Below are 22364 nucleotides of genomic sequence, written 5' to 3' on the forward strand. Positions count from 1 at the left end.
ATTCCTGCAGGTTCAGGTGTTCGGTTTCATTTACTCCTGCTCATCCTGAGCACCCTCTGCTGGACACTAAATGAACTGCAAACAACGGGCTCTCTATCGCCCTCTGGTGGACAAACAGTGTAAGGACCTTTCCATATCAAATAACAGATCCTCGTATTCTCGGGACTTCTTGTCGAGAGGGGACTCTGCAGCTGTGGAACAAAAATGTCGATATTTTATTTTTATTATTATTTTTTCCATCCAATTTTAGTCTAAAGTGCTCAAATCAAAGGCAACTGGACTTCTTTTAGGTTCTTGAAGACATTTCACCTCATCTGATGGAGTGTCCCATCCATTTAACCTCTAGTGAGGTTGTAACCTTTGAGCTGATGCTGACACACCTGAACACGTCAGGACATGTTCATGAGTCTCTGCCCTGCCCTACAATCAGGTGAGTTCTGGTCACGCAGGCAGGTGATGGTTAAAACACTTAGGAATGTATCTCTCTGCTTTTATAGGCCGCTGACAGTTGGTGGTGTAGGCCTCCACCTCTGCTCTGCCATGTTGAACCCACCTCCAAGGTAGAGCCCCCACCCTCATCAGCATTTAAACACTGAAGAAGCCTTTCAGATGAGTGATGAAGCATCTTCAAGCACTTACAGATCGAAAGGGAAACGGTCCCATTTTTAACTTTGTAGGTTAACGTGTAGAAAAACACGTTCCCGAGAGTCTCAGGAATTTCACTGCGTCTTTTAAGTTCAGGCATGAAGTGAGCTGCCTCCTGAACTTCTGTTGTGGTATAATTACACTCACAAGGTCTAATTATCGTTTGAAAACAGGCGCCATGGAGGGGGTGTCTCCTGTAAATCCTTAACTGAGCAATCAGGATGCTTTAGCAGAATTCTAATGATTTATGGGCAAAATCAGATCCACTGGACCCGAGAGCCGTTTAAGAGTTTTGAAATATTATTAAGAAGTTGAGAGTGAAAACTTAAATAAAATGTGGGCCTCGATGTTTTATTCACATGTAATGTGGGATTGCTCTTTATCAACAAAAACAAACAACAGATACTTCAACATTTAAGCCCATACTGTATTTTATACTCAACAGTGTACACTGCCAAAGCAAAATAGAAATATTACTTACAAATGCATATCGAAAGGCACGGCATCAAAATACAATATAACATGCATTTGTTGTGGTTGGTTTTATCTTTAAAATTGAAGTAAACATTCAAAAACTGACCCATCCGGCCTTCCTGTTGGACAACGGCCGTCTGTCACATGGTGAATACTTAGCTGGGGGTGGGGCTTTCACAAGCATCCAGTCAAAAATGGCAAAATAGAACTACGAGTAAAGAACAGTTAAGTTGGAGCATGCGTCCTCCGCCTCCTGAAATACCTGTGAGACAAATATTTTCTGTAAACGTCCCTCTGAACATGAGCTGTGCCTGACGTCCATGATTAGCACCCAAAACTCTCCTGAAGCTGCGACTACACCTTTACATCATGTCCTCAGGACGGCCGGCCCCTGAACATAAATGTTTCACATACATCCAGAGGAGCCGGGAGATGTGCGAATTTGGTCCATCTTCTACAGCAGCCAGCTAAAAACAGAAAGCATCGGCCCAAGACTCGTCCTGAGAAACAACACTGACCGCTTGAGGTTTTCCCCCCAAAAGGACATTAAAAAACAACCGGGGCTGGTTTTTGGCACGTTGACGTTATTTGTGACCACCCCGCACACCTGACTGGCTCTTATGCAAATCTTTCACCCCGTCTAAAAACACACTGAGCTCTCACTGTGCATGGCTTTAAGTCTCTTAATACAAAGTTTCACCAGAGCGAAGCACATTAAAATATTTAATTTCTTTTTTTTTTAAAAATACAACAATAAAAACTTATTTAAAAAAAAAAAAATGTGGGAGTGGGAAGCAGGGACATCCTGTCCGTCCACAGGAGGTGAAGTTCAGCTTGGTTTACAGTAGATCTGCCAAAACATAAAAGGCCCAAACACAGACAATAACCCTGAAAATGACGTTACTCCAGTTACTGTTGAAAGTTGTGCAGTGTGTGTCTCTTCCTCGTTTGTGTCGTCCGTGCTGGACAAAAAAATACATCCTGTAATACTTGTTACGTCCATGGAGGTGAATATTTTCTGTCACAGGTTCATCTCGAGAGTTTGCTAATGACTCGAATCAGAGCGGCGTTCTCATCCTTGAGCCTCTGGTTGTCAGCTCGGAGGTCCCCGAGAACCTGCAGACACATCAGGAGACATCGCTTTAGCCTCAACGCTCTTAGAAAGACGAACTCTGCCTTAAAGAGACAAAACACAGCTGGCCTGATGCACTTCCAATCTACAGGGCATTTCACACGTCTACTGTAGAGATTTACAGCTACTGTAAACAGATTTTTGTAGCCCGTCTTAAACCTCCTTTCATTCTTTAATAAAGACTCAGCGAATCATTAGTTTCATTAAGCGGCAATAAGTTGTTACGTTACCTTTTTCTATCCTTCTAAGCTCCTTCTTTCCCTATTGATTTATCCGGCTGGACATCTGGGCTCCTGGATTGTTTACGTGACCTTAGAAAAATCTGAATCTGTAATCTGAACCACCACAGCCGTGTCACAGTTCAGGACACGAGGGTCCTCGCGGGTCACATGAGTTCAATCATTACGGGAAACTGTGGAGCTCTGCAGAATTTGCTGAGACTGCACAAACACAAGCTTCGACCTCTGGGCTGAAAACGTACGTGTCGAGGTCACAAAACGCTCACAATAGCCAGCGTTACATCAGGAATAATCACGTTTGCAGCCTGCAATAAAAAAAGGCTTCGGTCTTTACGGATAGGTTCCCTCACCCTCGCCAGCTGGGGTCACTGAACTGAACTTCTCGGACTCGTTTGCGTCTTTTGGAGCATTTTTAATGGGATTATCTAACAAATCACATGTTTGCTGACTGATATCTAGAGTTTTATCAGTGTGCTACTCAGCACTAATTAGCAGGTATCCACGTCTGCCTGTTTCACACACGTGAATGCAGCCCGCCAGCTCCGCCCTGCCACCCAAAACAGGGCGGCTACTTCCATCTTCTGATGTAGGTCATTGTAAGAAACGTTTTAGTGGCGACTCCTTCATCCTGCAGAAACGTGTGTGTTATCACATCTGCATTACAAACTGGTCTCACCAGATCTTACAGAGCACAAGAATTCAGCTCCCACCTGCCTACATTACTGACTACACAAGCACGCGTGCCACTCAGTAATGTAGGCAGACGTGACGCATTTTGGGACAAACTTAACTGACTAAAAATACCAGCGTTAGTTTACTGGTTTTATTTTTGTGGGGTTAAAAAAAAAAAGAAGTTTATTTTGTTTTCATTGAGCTTTTCATTTACTATCCAGTGAACGCCATTTCTCAGAGGCTCACGCCAAACTTCATACAGCCGCACAAACACATCTCAGTCTCAATAAACTGATGTATCGAAGGATTAAAAGCTTCTAGCTTTCTAGAAGCTTCTGAGGTCACGGCGTATGACAGAATAACTGAGCGTGTCACTGCCCACACAGCTCACTGCTTTCGTTTCGATTTGTGTGTCGCAGCCCTAAAGTGGTTCCTATTCTGCTCTCGTTTGTTATCAGTCGGCTTTCAGCTCTGAAGTGAACATCTGTACCTTCAGCTCGTCTTCCAGTTCCCCTGCTTTCCTCTGGAGCTTCAGCTTCTCCTGTGAACAAGAACAGCGGCACATCAAACTGGCTGAAGCAGCCGGAGCAAATGTGTGTGAAACTGAGGTTTCAACCGGGGTTTCACGCACTGCAGAGCCTGCAGAGCTGTTAATGTGCCCCCACACTCTGACCTCATATTTGATCACAACTTCCAAGATAGCTATGAACACAGAAAATACTCAGCCCCCACAGTTTTAACAGGAAATAAAGGCTTAGTTTCATTAGCGTCCCCGTCAGTCACAAATAAGCCTCAAACAACACACTTTAGGAGGGGACAGAAACTGAAAGGTCTCACACTTCAGATGCTTCGGTATCTGAGAACTCAGGAAATGTTCATGTTGACAGAGAAATAAACAGAAAAGGCCGCCAGCATGGAGAGAAGTGAGTGAGTGAGTGGAGAACCTTTCCTGAAGACTCCTTAAAGATATTTTGCAGATGTATCTACAGTTGTCTTGGGTGGCTCGAGACTTTTGCACAGCACCGTAGGTGGCGAGCCTGCATATCTAGACTGACAACATCTAGGAGGCGGATGTGATGTGCCAAGACATGCAGCTTGATGATTTTGTTCCCTGTTGAAAGCTCAAAGCTCTTCTAAAACATTCTGTAAGCACAGACTGGAGGCGCTCTTCCTATTTTATACCTTTTGTGTTTTATTATCCTTTGTTACTGCACCATGTCCACTTTTGTTACGCTCGATTTAATGAATTTATTTTTTTAAGCTTCTGATGGTGTGAATTCTTGAAAAAGATTTTGATCTCAGGGGATTTTCCCAGCTAAAAAAACAAAACAAAAAGCCAACACCAGCCAACCGCAAACAAGCAAAAAACAACTTACATATCTCTCCAGCTCCAGCAGGGCCGGCCGGTCTGTGCTGCTCTCCTGACTCTGCCACACACAGAAATGATGATTTTATTCAGGTGCACGGATGTAATGTGAGAGCTGATGACAAACTAACAAAATAAAATGTTGCTCTTTTAGCTCGATGTTTTACTCTTGGGCTCTAGAATAGCTTTGCATGATTCACAGCTCAAATAATCTTCATCTTATATTCTGGATGTTCCTGTCATTTAGAGCATCGGCGTCTCGCTGTGACTTTGAAGCCTAGTTCTGGTTTCCTCTGCTTACTTTGGCTGACACGATGGCAAAGCCCAGAGAGCACGTCCCTGTTTTTAAATAACACCTCACACGCTGCTTAAATGTCAGAGGCATCAGCAAACCTGCCCAACCTGTCGGAGTCTCTCCAGCTCCACTTTGTTTTGGCTGAGCTGCAGCTCCATCTCCTGCAGCTTCTCCTTCAGAGACACATTCTCCTGCAGCATCTTGAAGTACAGCTGAAGGGAAACACAACACATTAGTGAAGGATTTGCAAGAAAATACAAGTGTGTGTTTGTTTCAGGTGACCAGGTGGAAACAGTTGGTTGAGGTTTCAGTCTGTGGTCCTGGATTTAGTGAGCTACATATCGGTTTCAGCCTTGAGGCTGGTTTTCTGGTGTGTGTGGTGAAGGTCGGCTACGTACCGGTCTATAATCAGATGCATCTGACAGCTGACTCCCACTGCAGAGACACATAAGAGAGATCCCTCCATGATATCAAAACACATCACAAATCGTATGGACCTTGTTCTCTGAATGCAGGAACACAATCGAGTAAATCAGAGGAGAAACCAAAGAAAGAAAGAGGCAAGTCTTAGATGGTCTGGACTCGTGGATGTAGAGGCAAAGATGGCGCTGCGAAGCAAGAGAAGCAAACCAAAGAGAAGATTCGTGGAAGCGAAGGAGGACAGAGGAGAAGCCAAGTGAACGGACCAGATGATCACTCCAAAAGGGAGCCGCCGAACGAAGGAGGAACGAAGTTTTGCGACACTGCTGCACTCATGATTTGTGCCTTTCAGTGAATTTGTCTGTTTTTAATAAACAGTGCTGGGTGTACGTGACGTGATCGTTTCTCAGGACAAGCCAGACAAGGTTTAAAGACCGCTCCCCTAACAACAGGTTCTATGGCATGTCTGAAATCACTAAAATATGAAGAAAAGCAAACCCCCACAAATAAACAAGCAAAAAAAGAAATTATTTTCCATCTGCTTTTCTACTAAGGCGTGCGTCGGTAACCTTCCCTATCAAAAGAGCCATTTTTGCTCCTCCTACCAAACAACGGGAGGAAAAAAGCAGCGCACACGGTGACGGGCGACCAATCATCAAAAAGGGAAAAGAAGCAGAACCAGCAAAAGTCAGGGGAATAAAATGACAAAAGCAGGAAAATGACAGCTTTGTGTAAAATTTCTAAGATCTGACCTCAATATTTATACGCTCTAATCATTTACTCATATTCAGAGCAAGATGCAGATCAACAAGATTGTATGAACAACAAAAAAAAAGGGTAAAGAAAAGGATGCACTTCAAATATTAATCTGCTAATTTTAGCGTTCGTTAAAGAGGCAGCGGTGAGGACTTTATTTCAGGTAAGGCTCACTTGACAATCCTGCTGGCTGTGTCACATCACAGTGGCGTAATTTCTTTTATCTCATTTATAATTATTTAGGCGCAGCATCGAGGAATGTGTCACACCGGGCGAATTATTCCCTCCCGCCTCAAACAGGCGTCGCTGTAAAACTAATGAGTCTAGAAAAGATCGTATTCTCTCTGCCTAATCCTCCTCCTAAATGACATCCATCATTTAATCTTGTTCACACTGAACAAATCTGCTCCTGGACGGGTGTGAACGCGTTGTTTGGAGAACCAAAACATTTCAGGATCTCACCAAATCATCAACAATTCAAACCAGCAGAAATGCCAGTTCACAGTCAGAGAATACAGCTCATTACATCTGAAATGCAGACATTTATTTCAGACATCAGGATCAAAAGCGGGAAAAAAATATAGAGATGCATGAAATAAATGTACAGAAAACAAATTATTTCATTTGCACGTGTGTGAAATAAAAGAAATGCATGACACACAAGAATGAATGAGACTCACAGGGTTGTACTGTTGTTATCATCTGGATGAACGTTGTCCTCGTTCTGCAAAACAAGATATTCACAGTTAAGACTTCAACAACCGACTCAAATATCCATCTTGTTTCATATAAATGAGATTCGAATGCAAACATTCACACATTACAGCAGCAGGATGTTTATTTCTTTTATTAAAAACAGCCTGCTTCCCCGAAGCTGCTGTTTCTGACACAACAGGAAGTAGCCCAGATGTGCTCATGACTCGAGGCAGTTGCCTCATTCGCTCACTGCTCTAAACCCTTATCAGCTCGCCTGGTCGTCGCATTTATCTTGAGCTACCGAGCTGCAGGTTTTCGATGCGCTAATACACGATCTATCGCTATCACGCAGTCTCCTCTATTTAAGCGTCTCTGAGCTTTTGTGCTGGAATATCTTGTCTTCAAGACACTCAGGATGGGGCGCACAGTGCCAGGTTATAAAAGTCAACAGGTGGCCGGCCGAAGCGCCACAAAGACCGTGGCGCACACCTGACGATGTGACGTCAAACTCACATGATGTCTACAGTACAGGATCTAAAATGGCTTTGCTCACTGTTTGTTTATGTCTTGAGTTACACAATGACTCATAAGGTTGCCCTCTCACCAACTTCAGTGCTGTGGAAAACAGGAAGGAAGACTGGGAAATTACTTTATCTGCACCGCTCTCACCTCTTCCCCCGGCTTAACGACGCCGGTGGAGCGTCTTTCCCTCCTCACTCTCCGCCTGTCCTTTGCTTGCAGACGCTTGTCTCCCTCCGGCTCCTCCTGCTTCACCTGTGGGTCTGTGTCTGAAACACAAGGAGGTCAACAGAAAACGCTCGTGAGGCGTGTGGAGTTCAGGCAGAGGCATCGTAGCGATGCATAAACGTAGATTCGTTTCCAAATGAAACTTGGCGCCATAGCCGCCTTATCTTTGCCTCCTGGCTTCATCTCAGATCACTGCACGTCGAGGCTTGTGAGGAATGAGTTCAGACAACACAAACTGCTGGTTTGGGCTTTGAACTGAATGTTCTTGCAACTTAACTTTAAAAACTGATTTTGCTTCATCATATCAGATGGTGAACTGCACCAAAAACCCCCCACAAAACACGGGTGGAGCGTGCTGAGTGATAAAAGTACGATAAATGGGTCAGATGGTTTCTACCGCAGCTCAATGAGTTTGAGTATGCAGTAGCCGCCCTATCTACCCATAGAAACACAGCACAAGCAGCACTAGCCTTCGCAGTATGTGAGAAACCATCATTTCCTTTAAGACGCTGCCCTTAAGAGCACTCCACCCAAAAGCTGCCTCATATGTCACTTATATTGTGGGAGTCTTACTGTAAACAGAGGCGATGTAAGACTTCCAGCCACACAAACAGCAAACGCGTATGGTGGGTTTCGCCATGCTCAGGTAGTTTCCAAGTATTTCACTTTGAGTTTAAGGAGTCTTTAAATATTTTAAAGATATTTTAACCAATAAATCAGGACTCAGCGGTGGGACTGCTGAGTCTGGCTGATTTTCCCTGTAACTCGTTGCGTTCGGTGCACCTCTGTGCTGCTTGTTGTCCTAAATGAACTGCTCCCTGGAAACCCTGTAACATATGGTACAAGCTACACCCTCCCACAGGCTCCAACCTGACCCACTGGATGGCCTTTGAAAAATGTGAAAATTGAAAATAATGACACAAATGTTAGACTGACTGTATTTTTGCCATTACTTTTATTAACTATTGTTATTATTAAATTAAACTGAGAAGCTCCTGCTGTTTCGTTGTTGTTTGTCTTTCCAGTGAATGGGTCCGTGGGTACAAACAAACAAACGTTTTCTGTTAGTTAAAACTATTTTTTTGTGTTGGTTTTATTGTAAACAGGATAGAGTCTGAGTGTTGAGACTTTTTCCTGCAACCTTTAGCACACAGTGCCCACGCTGATGCGCTTCTTTTATTTCCTGCAACACCATTTCTTTATAATGTGTATAAACTGAAATGCATTTTTGCAAATCGCATTTATTTTTCTTAAGCAATTAAATGTGTAACTAAACCTGTTAACACTAAAAGAAGACGACACAAGTTGCAGATGTTTGTATACAGTAGCTTTACTGGTATGACCTACTTAAGCTCAAACTAGGGTCATACGTGGCCTGCGGTCTAAAATTAGTTTTACACCCCTAACCGAACAGTCGTAGCTGGACTTCTGACCTGATTTTCAGTTTTTCTCAGACTCATATTCATCTTTGACTACAGACTGCATATTAAAGATGGACACAGCCACCGTGATGTCACAGTTGTGAAGTTGCGAGCCTGGCATTTTGAATCTGGGTGTGATCATGGCGACATATATCTGACCGTGCCGTACATGCAGGTGCAGAGAACAGACATCCTACTCCAGAATCCGAGCTATCGGTTGCTTCACCTGCATAACACGCATACCTGAATGTTTAAACAATCCTGAGGAGGGACGCCGGCAGGAAAGCAGCAGTTGGAAAAAGACTAATGCTGAAAAGTCAGCAAGATTCTTACATTTGAAGTGACAAGTTAACAGCTGTTCTTACACTTTGGGTATTAAATATTCATATGATGATTCTACGTTTAAGTTTTAAAAGTTAACTGATCTGACAGATTAGATGCAATGACTGTATCTGCTGAAAAAGAGGAAGCGAAAGCACTGCCAGAAATATTCAGACAGGACGAGCAGACACAAGTCGGACTCACTAAGAAACTTGTGACTGACCCAATAAAGTCGTCTATGTTAAAGTTTACAGAAGTCAAGTGATAAATGGTTTCATGTTCCCCATACGCTTTCATACAACGTGGCTTCTTTTTACAACCAAATGAGGCGCCCCCTGTTGGCGATTCGTAAAAACACAGGATTAAGTCACGTCCCCTTTCAGGCTGTATACACACCAGCTCCCTCGGTTTTAACAGAACTTGGAAGATAATTCTGACATTGCTGATCGCAGATGTGCCGCACTTCTTTGGTTTAATTCCTTTTTAAACTTTGGTGCTACACAGACACACAACAATAACTTTTATAGTGAAAATTATGAAATTCTTCTGAATTTATCCAGTTTTTGGGTTCTTAGCTGTCTGTGTCACTCACCTCTTTCTGCAGTCGTGATGGTGACGAGGGGGCTGACCGGCTGGATGGTTCGAGGTGAAGAATCGCCAGATTTAGCCACACACTTCTCAGCTTCTTTGAGGTCCGTTAGAGTCACACCCTGCATGCACAGAGCACAAACAAAACCGCCAAGAGGAATTAAAAACATTGCAGTACACTGCTGCTAACTCAGCACTGGTGCAGCAGTATGATGCTCTTAAAATCATCCTAGTAAATTATTCACTCTTCCCCAAACTGTGTTCAAATGTTTAATTATCACGGGCGTCTGCACGCTTTTTACAGGGACTGTTAACAAAAAAATAACAAAAAACTGAATAGCATGTACTGAATCTGGATAAGAAGTATTACCTGTGTGGGGCGGCGAGTCTGCCGCAACAGCTTAGAGCGAGCTTTCCTCTGAGACTCGGACTCTTCGTCTCTCGCTGGGGCCTGGAATCTAAACACACAAACGACTTCCCTCATCAGACACTTTTCAAAGCATTTTCACTGTTAGTAAAGTGTTTGTTTCTCTTACTTGCGCCTGTCAGCGTTGGGAGCGTTGGGACTATCTGCGGCAGCGTCCTTCGTCTGAGGGGTGGGTTGTACTCTGGCAGTGCGGCTCGCCTTGTCCTGCTCCTTCTCCTCCTCTTGTTTATTTGTTGGTGTCTGGATCACATAGGAGAGAAGAAAAAAGGACAACGGATTATATGTCACCATTTCAGAATCAGATTTATGACCCGAGTGAAAAAATAAAAAACGCTAATATCAGCATGTGTTGAAATGTATTCTTTGTTTTTTTACTTGGCATGCTTATCCTTCATTGGGGGGGGGGGGGGACCCAGCCTCAGGTATGAATCAGAGAAACTGCATTCTTTTGCACTCCAGCCTTGCATGCTGCTGCTTGCTCAGCACAAACTTCAGCTTTGAATAAGTAGTTTCAATAAACTAGTTTTGGGCTCATTTAAAAGCAGTAGCACAACTCTTTACTGCAACATGTTTTATCATATCTGATCACATGCGCTACACACCATTACCTAACACCTGCTGAAAATGAAACATCCTGTAAGATAAACTCTGATTTTTTACCTTGTCGGCCGGAGTGACAGCAGACGTCGCACTCTCTGTATCGGGACTGGAGACAGTTGAGCTTTCTGCACAAAAACAGGAATCGGCATCATTCACTACAATCAGCACACTGATGCTGATTTACAGAGCATGCAGTACTCATGACCAGGGAGGTTTACCGGGGCTGCTCTCTTTCTCCTCGCTCAGGTCCAAGCCTCCTGAAATGCCCCGCTCCTTAGACTGGTCTTGTAAAGTCATCTTTTCTCTGCTGCTCATCCTGCACACCGAGCTCCTGCAGGTACAATAAGGGAGACACAAGTCACGTGGCAATTTGTAACTTTTGCTTTGAAACGAAAGAATTTTTATTTAATTCTGGATAAGAAACAGATGATTATTAACCTCCGCCGCTTGTTTTGTGCATTCGTAGCGTTGGACCCCGGTTGCCTGTCCAATACTGACCTCTCATTAAGCCACTATGAAAGAAAAAGAGAGGCACAATCAAGAAACCCAAACTACCAGATTACATAAATGCACAATATGAGGTAAAGACAAACTTACATTGGCTTGTTTTTGAGATAATTCCTCCAGGAGCTCTGAAACGCTTTCATCAGCAACATCAAATGGGGTCTGACCCTAAAAGTATTCAAGCAAACTGTTAAAGAGGCTGACTAGATGAATTCGATGCAGGAAGATAAGTTTTCTTTATCCGGGACTCACCCCTTTGCTGCGAGCTTCCATATTGCACAGCTGTTCAGCCAGGATGCGACAGGCCTCCCCCTGACCCCAGTGAGCTGCAGCATGGAGGGGTGTCCAGCCATCAAAGTCCACAGCTGACACATCCAGCCCGCACTGACAGAGTATCCTGGAACAGCAAAGGAAGATATAAAGTCAAACTACTGAATAGAAGAAGAGCACAGTCCAGACAAACACCTACCCTCACTTAAAATCTGATTTTAAGCTTAATGTCAAAGATCTACAACACAATAAGTCAGAAATGTTTACTTCAGGGCCTCGAGGTAGCCTTTGGCTGCAGCCACGTGCAGCGGGGTGGCTCCAGTCTTTGGGTGTCGCACGTCAGCAGGCAGGCCCTCAGTCAGCCACGTGCGGGCGTCTGCCATGATTTGCTCCTCCTCCCGACGTTTAGCTGACTCCACGTCCACACCTGAACAAACACACAATGTCAAATTAACGTGTTTCCTGTTTTTTTAATGAATTTCTGTCTAAAGATTGGAGGACTTGTCATCCTAGCGTCTTAGCTCTAAAGCTAAATCCTCAAGTGTCCAGCCTATAACTTTGAAATTAAGTCCCATTACCATCTAGGATGAACGCCATCCGCATACACGCATCACACACATGTACAAAAAAGGCAACCACCGAGAAACAAAGTTTCCAGTTTTTTCACATTTTAGCCAGCACCACTAACAGAAACATGTATGGGCCATAACTGGGCCAAGTCAAGTTTGAACGCAGTTGCAGCTGTTAAAGTTCCATTGATGAGAAATAAGTTGATTAAAGTTTCAGACACACAAACATACAAGTCACCCTCCAATAAAAAGCACAAATCATAACCATTCAACTTTGTCCTTTAAAAGCTGCCACTTTGTACTGTGAAACTCAGCTTCCTGCTACATGCGGAGCTCTCCCAGGAAAGAAACATCACTGGATCTCCTCCGCTTTGCTGAATAAAAACATTTTAACTTTAGCTTCACTTTGCGGAGCCGAATTTGGTGACTGGGGAAGATGGAGCGTGATGAAAATCATGCTCAGCACTGCACTTCAGATCTTTTGTGGGAAATGTTCTCCCTCTGAGAGTTTCAGAAGAACTAATGCTGTAAGTGTGATAGTAGTGGATGAATTAATAATGTCAGGAGAGCTTAATTGATGAAAATGCTTCTGGTTGCGCTCCTGACCTGATACACTGACTTATTTTTTCTGAAGACCCCTGTTTGGTCACTGGATTGTAGCTGCAGAAACAACATCTGTGACCAGCAACATTCCTTAACATGAAGATGAGGTCACCTCCAGCCCGTTGATGGAGATGACCTTAGTTGTCAACATGGTGCTACTCAGTACATAAACTGTCACAAAATGTATGCCACGCAAAATCCTGATCACAAAGCTCACTAATGGCACCTGCTGCATGCACATGACCGTGTCTCACACCGTTTGGATGCAAAAGGAACAGCTCCAGAACTTTGATTGCACAAAGAAACGCCTTCCAACTACACACAGAAAAAGACTTACCGTGTCTCCGAGTGTAACTCTGAAGTAGGGACTCAGTGGTTTCATCCAGAGCAATGTCCGCAGGAACATCACCATCACAGTTCACAGCAGTGAGAGAAGCACCTTCCTGCAGGAGGAACCTGACAAAACAAACATGGAGGTAGAGACGATTCATTTAACCTCAGAAGGCCAACACAATGACCTTTAAACAGACGACTTCTGGTCATGTTATCTGTGTTTGTGGCGCATGCACATTGGAACAAAACACTTAGTCACTGAAATGACACTGAAATGATAAAATGGAAAAAAGTTTTCTTTCTCTAAATGTGAGCTGTGTGTGTGCTGGCACAGCCCACTCATGCTTCATCCGCCAAACATGATAACAATGTTTGTATTGTTGACTGCAGAAAGACTGGCACTGAAGCTACACACACACAGAAGCAAAGCTGCTGTGTTCTGCTATTGTACACACTCTGTGATGTCAGCGTGGCCGCAGGAGGCAGCAACATGTAGCGCCGTCCATCCCTCATTGTCAACCTGGTTCACACTGGCACCCAGCTCCAAAAGGAAGGTCACAATTTCTATGCTGCCGTCTATGCAGGCCTGTGTCAGAGGAGAGGAAAAAAAAAATTACGAAACTGCACAATTTTTTATTCACGAGCCAATAAAACCTCAGGGGGAGAAACTGCTTCACCTGGTGTAGAGCAGTGATCCCGTCTGCATTGGAGCAGTTAATAATTGCTGCTGTATCCTCGTCATTCCTTCTTTTAGTCTGTTTGGCCTCCTCCAAAATCACCTTGGCCTCCTCCGTGTCTCCGCTGGCACAGGCTGCGAGAAACTCAGCAGCAATATCAAATTTCACCTTTTTCCTGAAAACAGAGGAGACAGGCAGCTGCATGAATTCACTATTCAGCTCTTATACACACCATACAGACCAAACTCACAATGAAATACACGCTGTAAGGGAAACTATGATCGTTTCAAGTAAACCGAAATGTGTAGGTGCAAACCGAAAAATGAAAGTTTTGATGTAGAACTGAATGAATGTAACTGAACACTGCAACAAAAGAGACCTCAACAACTGAGCTAGGTGGTGTAAACGCAGTGCACTGATCAACAGAAGGACACCACCTGTGTGAAACAAAATGTAGTGGGTGTTGATTGTACCGAGCTTTCTCATCAGGCCAAAATAAACTGTAAACTGTGCTGCTACTGTTATGGATTTGTGACTGGCTATATAAGCCATACGCAGCAACTTAAAACTGATGGCTTGTTGGGCCGATGCAGCTGGGAGTTTTTGATTTTTTACAATTTTACGATCTACAAGAACTAAAAGAGTTGATTGAATGACAAGGTATGTCATAATAAATGTGCGGAAGGGGCGAATATAGTGAAATTCTCACAGTGACGCATCTATAAAAATTTACAACCAAACCCAACTGAATACAAGTCCGTTGTATACTTTCAGGACCCACGCAAACTCTGACAGACCCTACAACTTATCCCTCACATCCTTGTAAGACTAACAGAGAAATACCCACTGAAAAACTTCCACAAGATTTCTTGGGGACTATTTTCAGGTGCGTATGAATAAAGTTATTGTCTGTATAGGCTTTTAGTCATCCAGATCAGGGTCATCTAAGGAGCTTGGAAAGAAAAGCGACTGGACTTCTTAAAGTTTCTTGAGAATGTTTCATCTCTCATCCGACAAGTGTCTTCAGTACTACAACACACAGCTGTAGGTCAAAACTGTGACACCTGATGGAGAGAAATAATCCTTTCTGATCTTGCATCACCTAAATCATTAATGGGAAACGCTGCAACTTGGGATGTGTTTCGTCTTACTACTTTATTTAATCTACGGTCTCGGTTATGTATTGCGGTATATCACAGATCTAATAATGTTTTATCAGAAACATTGTAACTAAACATCCCCCCCGCCAAATTTTTGATCCTTTTTTTCCAGGATCTTTTGACAATGGCAACACATTTGTATTATATCAGCCTCAATTTGTTAAACAAATGTGCCTTCAATAAACTGGCAAAGGCCTTTTTGTGTCTGTCATCATAAATACTGACCTTTGTTTCCATCGTCAATATTCATAATGTTGCATCATCTCAGACGGACAACTAGGCAATAACTACTCAAATACTATGATTAGCATTAGGCTCTTTAACTTGAAACTGGCTCATTAAAGGTCGTCTGGATAAAAACAACCACTGCAAATCGTATAAGTTATAGCAGGCTGGAAAACAACGAAAGGAATTATGATATATGCGCTTTAAAATAGGAGATTTTAGACCATCTCAGACCAGCAGTGGTGGGACTGATGGAAATAAAAACCTTCACCTAAGACACTTGGCTAGCTAGCTACCGCTCACAGCAAATTCCGGCCTCTGAAAGTATGCATGGCAACAAATAAACATTAAAATGTTAAATAAAGGACTGTAGAACGGGCGTGTTTTCTGCTGTGGTGTGATTCTATTATCGAGCCCAAACCCCCGCACAGCATTCCTCCCTCAGCCTATCGTCAGATGTTGGAGCTAAGCTAGCAGGCTGTTAGCCGGTTTGACAGGAGATGTTTCCTGACCGTCGCCTCTCGTCTCCTCCCCCAGATAGCGGCTGGTCCTTCGGCGGGTCGTCGAGCTCGGCCTCGGGCTCCCCTCCTCCGTTCCCGGCATCGCCCCGCCGCCTCAGCCTGGGCACATCTGAGGCTCTGTCGGTGGAGGAGCCGGCCCAGCGCTTCAGCTGCTCCCGCCGCTTGGTCCTCGCGTCTCCCATTTATGCGTCCGCGGAGGACCGTGTTTTTAAAAATAAAACACACACAGAGGCAGCAGCGGCGGACACTCCCTCCATGTGTATGCTTTCACTTCCTGGTTCTCTAGCTCCGGGCTCCGTTCTGCGTAGTAGAATGAGCCTTGGCTCGTGCCCGCGGGCACAAGGAGCGCGCAGAGCTGTGCAGGCCTGCCCCCGTGACGTCACCACCGCTGGTTTCGTTTGCAGCAGGCCCTGGAAAGGAAATACAGAAATAGTTTAATGCTTGGGTACTGTGCAAAGCTGCTGCTGAACTCCCTGACATTGTGGTTTCTCATAGTCCGTTTTAGCCTAATGCTTACTTAATAGTGAGAGGACAAATACTAGAAGCGCTAGAAACACTATGCATGTCACAATTCACACCATCTCAGTTCTATTTAAAAAGCACCAGTTTGTAAAAACCCACCTCAAAACACTCTTTCCAGCACTGTTAGGACCCAATCAGCCATCCCCTATGAGCAAGCACTCTGTGATGATCGGAAGGAAAAAGTCTCTTTTAACAGGAAGAGGCCTTTTGTATAACCAGGCTCAAAAAGGAGTTCATAGAGACAAAAACACAAGAACAAAATACAGAAATTACATACAAACACAGAGGAAGTAAAAAGAGGTGAGTGGAGAAGAAATAGAAATCTTGGCTAGCCCCCCCAACTATGAGCTTTATGTAAAGATTTAAGCCTGATTTTAAATTAGAGAGGCCCTGAATTCAAACCGGGACCACAGTAGAGGGGTCTGATAGCTGAAGGCTCTGCATTTTACGCTCTCTACTTTTAGAAACTCTAGAAACCAGAAGTAAGCCTACACTTTGAAAAGCGAAGGCAAGGCAAGTTTATTTATATAGCACAATTCAACAACAAGGTGATTCAAAGTGCTTTACAGAGACATTAAAAAACAAAAACAAATAAAAAGCATGATTTAAAATTGATTAAAAAAACAGTAGATAAAACCAGAACAGTAGATAAAATCAGTAGTTAAAATGTAAGTTTTGAAATTTAAACTTAAAAGTGTGGATTTGGTGTTTTATTCAAATACAGCTGAGAACAGGTGAGTCTTCGCCTGGATTTAAATAAACTGAGTGTTTCAGCTGATCTGAGGCTTTCTGGGATTTTGTTCCAGATATATGGAGCATAAAAGCTGAATGCAGCTTCTCCGTGTCTGGTTCTGACTCTGGGAACTGATAAAAAACCGCATCCAGATGACCTGAGGGATCTGGAAGGTTCATACTGGGTCAGGAGTATTGTATTTTGTGTATTTTGTATTATGTATTTTGGTCCTAAACCATTCAGAGCTTTATAGGCCAGCATCAGAACTTTAAAGTCTATCCTCTGACGGACAGGCAGCCAGTGTAAAGACCTCAGAGCTGGACTGATGTGGTCGACTTTTTTGGTCTTAGTGAGGACTCGAGCAGCAGATGTCTGACTGATTTTTTAGGCAGACCTGTAAAGATGCTGTTACAGTAATCAAGCCTACTAAAGATGAATGCATGGACTAGTTTTTCCAGGTCCTGTTGAGACATCAGATCTTTTATCCTTGATATATTCTTGAGGTGATAGTAAGCTGACTTTGTTATTGTCTTAATGTGTTTTTCTAAGTTTAGGTCTGCATCCGTCACTACACCCAAATTTCTCGCCTGGTTTGTGGTTTTTAGATGTATAGATTGAAGTTCTCTGGTGACCTGTAATCGTTTTTCTTTGGCGCCAAAGACTATTACCTCAGTTTTGTTTTTGTTTAGTTGGAGAAAATTGTGGCACAACCAGTCATTAATTTCCTCAATGCATTTACCAAGAGCCTGTACAGGGCCTTGGTCTCCTGGTGACATTGTGATATATATTTGTGTGTCATCTGCATAGCTGTGATAGTTTATTTTGTTGTTCTTTATAATCTGTGCCAGTGGGAGCATGTAAATGTTAAACAGAGGGGGTCCCAAGATGGAACCTTGGGGAACTCCACATGTGATACTTGTCTGCTCAGATGTGAAGTTACCTATTGATACAAAGTATTTCCTGTTTTTTAAGTATGTTTTGAACCAGTTTAGTACAGTTCCTGAAAGACCTGTCCAGTTCTCCAGTCGTTTGAGTAATATGTTGTGGTCAACTGTATCAAATGTTGCACTGAGATGCAGTAAAACTAAGACTGACATTTTTCCACTGTCTGTATTCAGACATATGTCATTAAACACTTTGGTCAGAGCGGTTTCAGTGCTGTGGTTCTGTCTAAAACCTGACTGGAAGGCATCATAGCAGTTATTCTGTTTTAAGAAATAATTGAGCTGTTGAGAAACTGCTTTTTCAATGATCTTACTTAACGACTTTTACTGCCGTTTTGACGAGCCATCGGGCAGCCTTCACACCTCCAACGGCCCCAACAATAGAGACACTTTGGACACTCATTCCCCCACCTCTCCCCCCTCCATAGAGCCATCACCACCGTCAAACACTTCACCTACAACACCCCCCTCCTCACCCCACACAAAAGAGGATTTCACACCACCTCCTCCCACCACAACTCTTCATATTCATGAAGCAGGTGTGAGGAAGCAGACGGTGTGTCTCCTGCCACCCTCAGACACTGTGCAAATGAGCTGGCCCCAGTGTTTTCTGGCATTTTCAACTCCTCACTGCAGGCATGTCATGTGCCTGCCTGCTTCAAGTCCTCTACCATAATCCCTGTCCCCAAGAAACCTAGGATCACTGGACTAAATGACTACAGACCCGTGGCTCTGACATCTGTGGTCATGAAGTCATTTGAGCGCCTGGTTCTCTCCTATCTCAAGACCCTCACGGCCCCCCTCCTGGACCCCCTGCAGTTTGCATACAGAGCCAACAGGTCTGTAGATGACGCCATCAACATGGCCCTACACTTCATCCTGCAGCATCTGGACTCCCCAGGAACCTACGCCAGGATCCTGTTTGTGGACTTCAGCTCTGCCTTCAACACCATCCTTCCAGACCATCTCCGAGGCAAGCTTTCCCAGATGAATGTGCCTGATCCCATCTGCCGGTGGATCACTGACTTCCTGACGGACAGGAAGCAGCACGTGAGGCTGGGAAAGAATGTCTCGGACTCCCGGACCATCAGCACCGGCTCCCCTCAGGGCTGTGTTCTTTCTCCTCTGCTCTTCTGTAATATATTTACATATCTATATTATTGCTAATATTTATTGTAATATATCTATATCACTAAAGCACTTCTGGATGGATGCAAACTGCATTTCGTTGCCCTGTACCTGTGCATGTGCAATGACAATAAAGTTGAATTCTATTCTATTCTCCCTGTATACCAACTGCTGCACCTCCACCCACCAGTCTGTCAAGCTAATCAAGTTTGCAGATGACACCACCGTTATTGGACTCATCTCGGACGGGGACGAGTCTGCCTACAGGAGGGAGGTTGAACGTCTGGTGTCCTGGTGCAGCCACAACAACCTGGTGCTGAATGCCCAGAAGACAGTGGAGATTATTGTGGACTTCAGGAAGCACACAGCCCCACTCCCCCCCATCATCCTGACTGACACCCCCATCACCTCTGTGGACTCATTCCGCTTCCTGGGTACCACCATCACCCAGGACCTGAAGTGGGAGCCCACCATCATTCCATGTTTGGCACTGATCACCACCTGCACTCATGTATATATCTATCTACTTAGCACTTTTAATTCTTATTCTTATTTTTATTTTCATGTGTATTTAAGCGTTATATGACAGTATGTTTGCACTGAAGCACCGCAGCAATTTCCTAATGTTGTAAACCTGCTCAACATTTGGCAATAAAACCCTTTCTGATTCTGATTCTGATTCATTTAGATGGATGGTTGTCCGATATAGATCCAGGGTCCTTTGATAGTGGAGCAAATTTGTTCTGCAGTTTGACATTCAGTTGTTTTGGAGGTTTGTTGTTAACCTTCCTATTCACGGTTGTCCAGTCCTGTTTCCTCCTGTATACAGGGTAGAAGAGCTTCTCTGTCTCGTAGGAAGTGAAGGCCAGCCGGTTTCAGAGATTTCAGCTCGCTGTGCCCTGCCTGTGATACGTCCTCCCCCTACCAGGAGACATGATTTATGTCTTGGTTTTGCACCAAGACAGTCCAAGGGGGGATTATCGCTTGAGGATTTATTATAATGCACAGAGTCTACTTTCTTGGTCATGTTATATGTGCTCCTTAGCTGTGTACTAGCTTGCTCATCGCCATTGTTTTGAATCAAAGGCAAGGTTGTTTCATTTCCACACAGTCCATTTACCTCCACGTTTACTTCTAAGCGATGAATTTTTGTCTCCAGTACTGCAATCTTCTGCAGGAGGCTGTGGTAGTCATCTGTGGAGAGGGAAGGCATCTTGTTGCTAGTTAGTCAAGTCAAGTCAAGTCAAGTCAAGTTTATTTATAAAGCACATTTAAAAACAACCGAGGCTGACCAAAGTGCTGTACAATAAAATACAAATATAAAATACAATAAAACACAAGTACATAAAACACCTCACTGATAAAACAATAAATTAAAACAATAAGTTAAACCTTGCTAAAAGCCAATGAGAAGAGGTGAGTTTTAAGAGCAGTTTTAAAAGTTCCAAGGCTTGTGGAGAATCTGATGTGAGGAGGTAAACTGTTCCACAGTCTGGGTGCAGCCACAGCAAAAGCCCTCTCTCCCCTAGTCTTTAGTCTGTACCTGGGAACATCTAAAAGCATCAGGTCTGCTGACCTCAAAGATCTCCTGGGGCGGTAAATGCTAAGAAGCTCTGCCAGGTAAGGAGGTGCAGTACCGTTAAGAACCTTAAAAACCAGCAGTAAATTTTAAAATCAATCCCAAAAGCAACTGGGAGCCAGTGGAGAGAGCAGAGGACCGGAGTGATGTGGTCTCTCTTTTTGGAACCAGTCAGCATGCGAGCAGCAGCGTTCTGCACCAGTTGGAGGCAATGCAGACAGGAACGATCTAAACCAGCATAAAGGGAGTTACAGTAGTCCAGTCGTGAAGTAATAAAAGCATGGACCACCCTTTCTAGATCGTTCCTGGACAGGTAGGACTTGACTTTAGCTAAAATCCGTAGATGATAAAAAGATCCCTTGACTACGGAGCTGATTTGTTTATCAAATTTAAAAGCACTGTCAAAAGTAACACCGAGGCTCTTAATGGAGGAAGTACATTCGGAAGTTAGGGGTCCCATAAAGTCAAAGGAAAGGTCGGGGTCTTTAGGAAGCCCAAACACAATGACTTCAGTTTTACTTTCATTTAGATGTAGAAAGTTAAGAGCCATCCAAGTCTTAATGTCAGACAAACAGGAGAATAACGGCTGCAGAGAGTCCTTACAGTCTAACCTCAGAGGGAGGTAGATCTGAATGTCATCAGCAAAGGTGTGGAAGGACACATTATGTTTGCGCAGCACATCGCCCAGAGGGAGCAAATACAGAGTAAACAGCAGGGGGCCTAGAATGGACCCCTGAGGTACACCACAAGTTAAAGGAGCTCTGGGAGATGACAGTTCACCGAGGTGAACAGAAAAACTCCTGTTATCCAGATAGGACTGGAAAAACTTTAAAACAGTACCTTTCAAACCGACACAGTGTTCTAGGCGGGATAACAGTACGTTGTGATCAACAGTGTCGAAGGCTGCTGTCAGGTCTAAGGTTACTAGGACAGCAGCACAACCAGAGTCTACAGTTAAAAGCAAATCATTAAAAACTCTCAGTAAGGCGGTTTCAGTGCTGTGACGAGCTCTAAAGCCAGACTGAAACTTCTCATAGAGACTGTCTGTGAAGGTTCTCAGTCATCCAGGTCATCGTAGTCAAAGGAGCTTGCAAAGAAAAGCGTCTGGACTTCTTTAAGTTGCTTGAAGACGTTTCACCTCTCATCCGAGAAGCTTCTTCAGTTCTAAGGTCAAATGGTGGAGAGTCCCAGATATAAACCTAGTGGGAGTAACCCCCCACAGAGGGACAAAAGGACCCCCTGATGATCCTCTAATCGCCTGAGCCAAGGTGTGAAACTGGGTGTGGGTCCCAATCAGCCAGAGTTTCGGGTGTGTTCATTGTGAAACCTGGCCCCACCTTATCATGCGAATTCCTGAGGTCAGATGGCCCAGGATGTGAGTGGGCGTTAAGGCGTCTGGGAAGGGATCTCAAAACTGGATTATAGATGGCAGAGAGTTGGTGTCGTAAAACCCCGCCTCTGTTCAAAGATGGTCGCTCACAGTGGATATAGATGGCTTCTTTCACTCCTCTTTCAAACCATCTGTCCTCTCTGTCTCATAGAGACTGTTGTTGTCTAAAAATGACTGGAGCTGCCTGAGGACAACTCGTTCCAGTACTTTGGACAGAAAGGGCAGATTGGAAATGGGCCTATAATTGGAGAGTATAGATGGATCCAGATTAGGCTTTTTGAGAAGAGGTTGAACAACTGCATGCTTAAAAAGTGTTGGGAAACAACCAGAGCTGAGACAGGCATTGATCAGGACCAGAAGGACAGGTCCAACTGAGTCCAGGACCTGCTTCAGAAGACGAGAGGGAA

General features: G+C 44.0%; 1 protein-coding gene across 2 annotated transcripts; it reads right to left on the reverse strand.

The window, feature by feature from the left end:
- Nucleotides 1–1051: 1051 nt before the first annotated feature.
- Nucleotides 1052–15999, reverse strand: ppp1r12c (protein phosphatase 1, regulatory subunit 12C). Of its 2 annotated transcripts, none has more exons than XM_086296988.1 (20): nt 15653–15999; nt 13756–13930; nt 13534–13664; nt 13083–13201; nt 11841–12000; nt 11556–11700; nt 11397–11471; nt 11238–11311; nt 11018–11130; nt 10860–10924; nt 10309–10439; nt 10143–10230; nt 9777–9894; nt 7365–7483; nt 6680–6723; nt 5222–5258; nt 4922–5035; nt 4539–4589; nt 3653–3703; nt 1052–2235 (listed from the first exon to the last, which is right to left on the reverse strand). In XM_086296988.1, the coding sequence occupies exons 1-20, from the start codon at nt 15841–15843 to the stop codon at nt 2149–2151; spliced, it is 2088 nt and encodes a 695-aa protein (XP_086153114.1). In that variant the 5' UTR covers nt 15844–15999; the 3' UTR covers nt 1052–2148. The 2 variants fall into 2 exon arrangements, with proteins under 2 accessions (XP_086153114.1, XP_086153115.1); XM_086296989.1 differs by having other exon boundaries at nt 4931–5035; nt 15653–15998.
- Nucleotides 16000–22364: the final 6365 nt, after the last annotated feature.

Source organism: Aulonocara sp. 'chitande type north' Nkhata Bay, linkage group LG6 (genome assembly GCF_057382095.1).
Source record: "Aulonocara sp. 'chitande type north' Nkhata Bay isolate Kocher_YH1m ecotype deep benthic linkage group LG6, A_spYH_male_GT1.1, whole genome shotgun sequence".
Taxonomy (NCBI): Eukaryota; Metazoa; Chordata; class Actinopteri; order Cichliformes; family Cichlidae; genus Aulonocara; species Aulonocara sp. 'chitande type north' Nkhata Bay.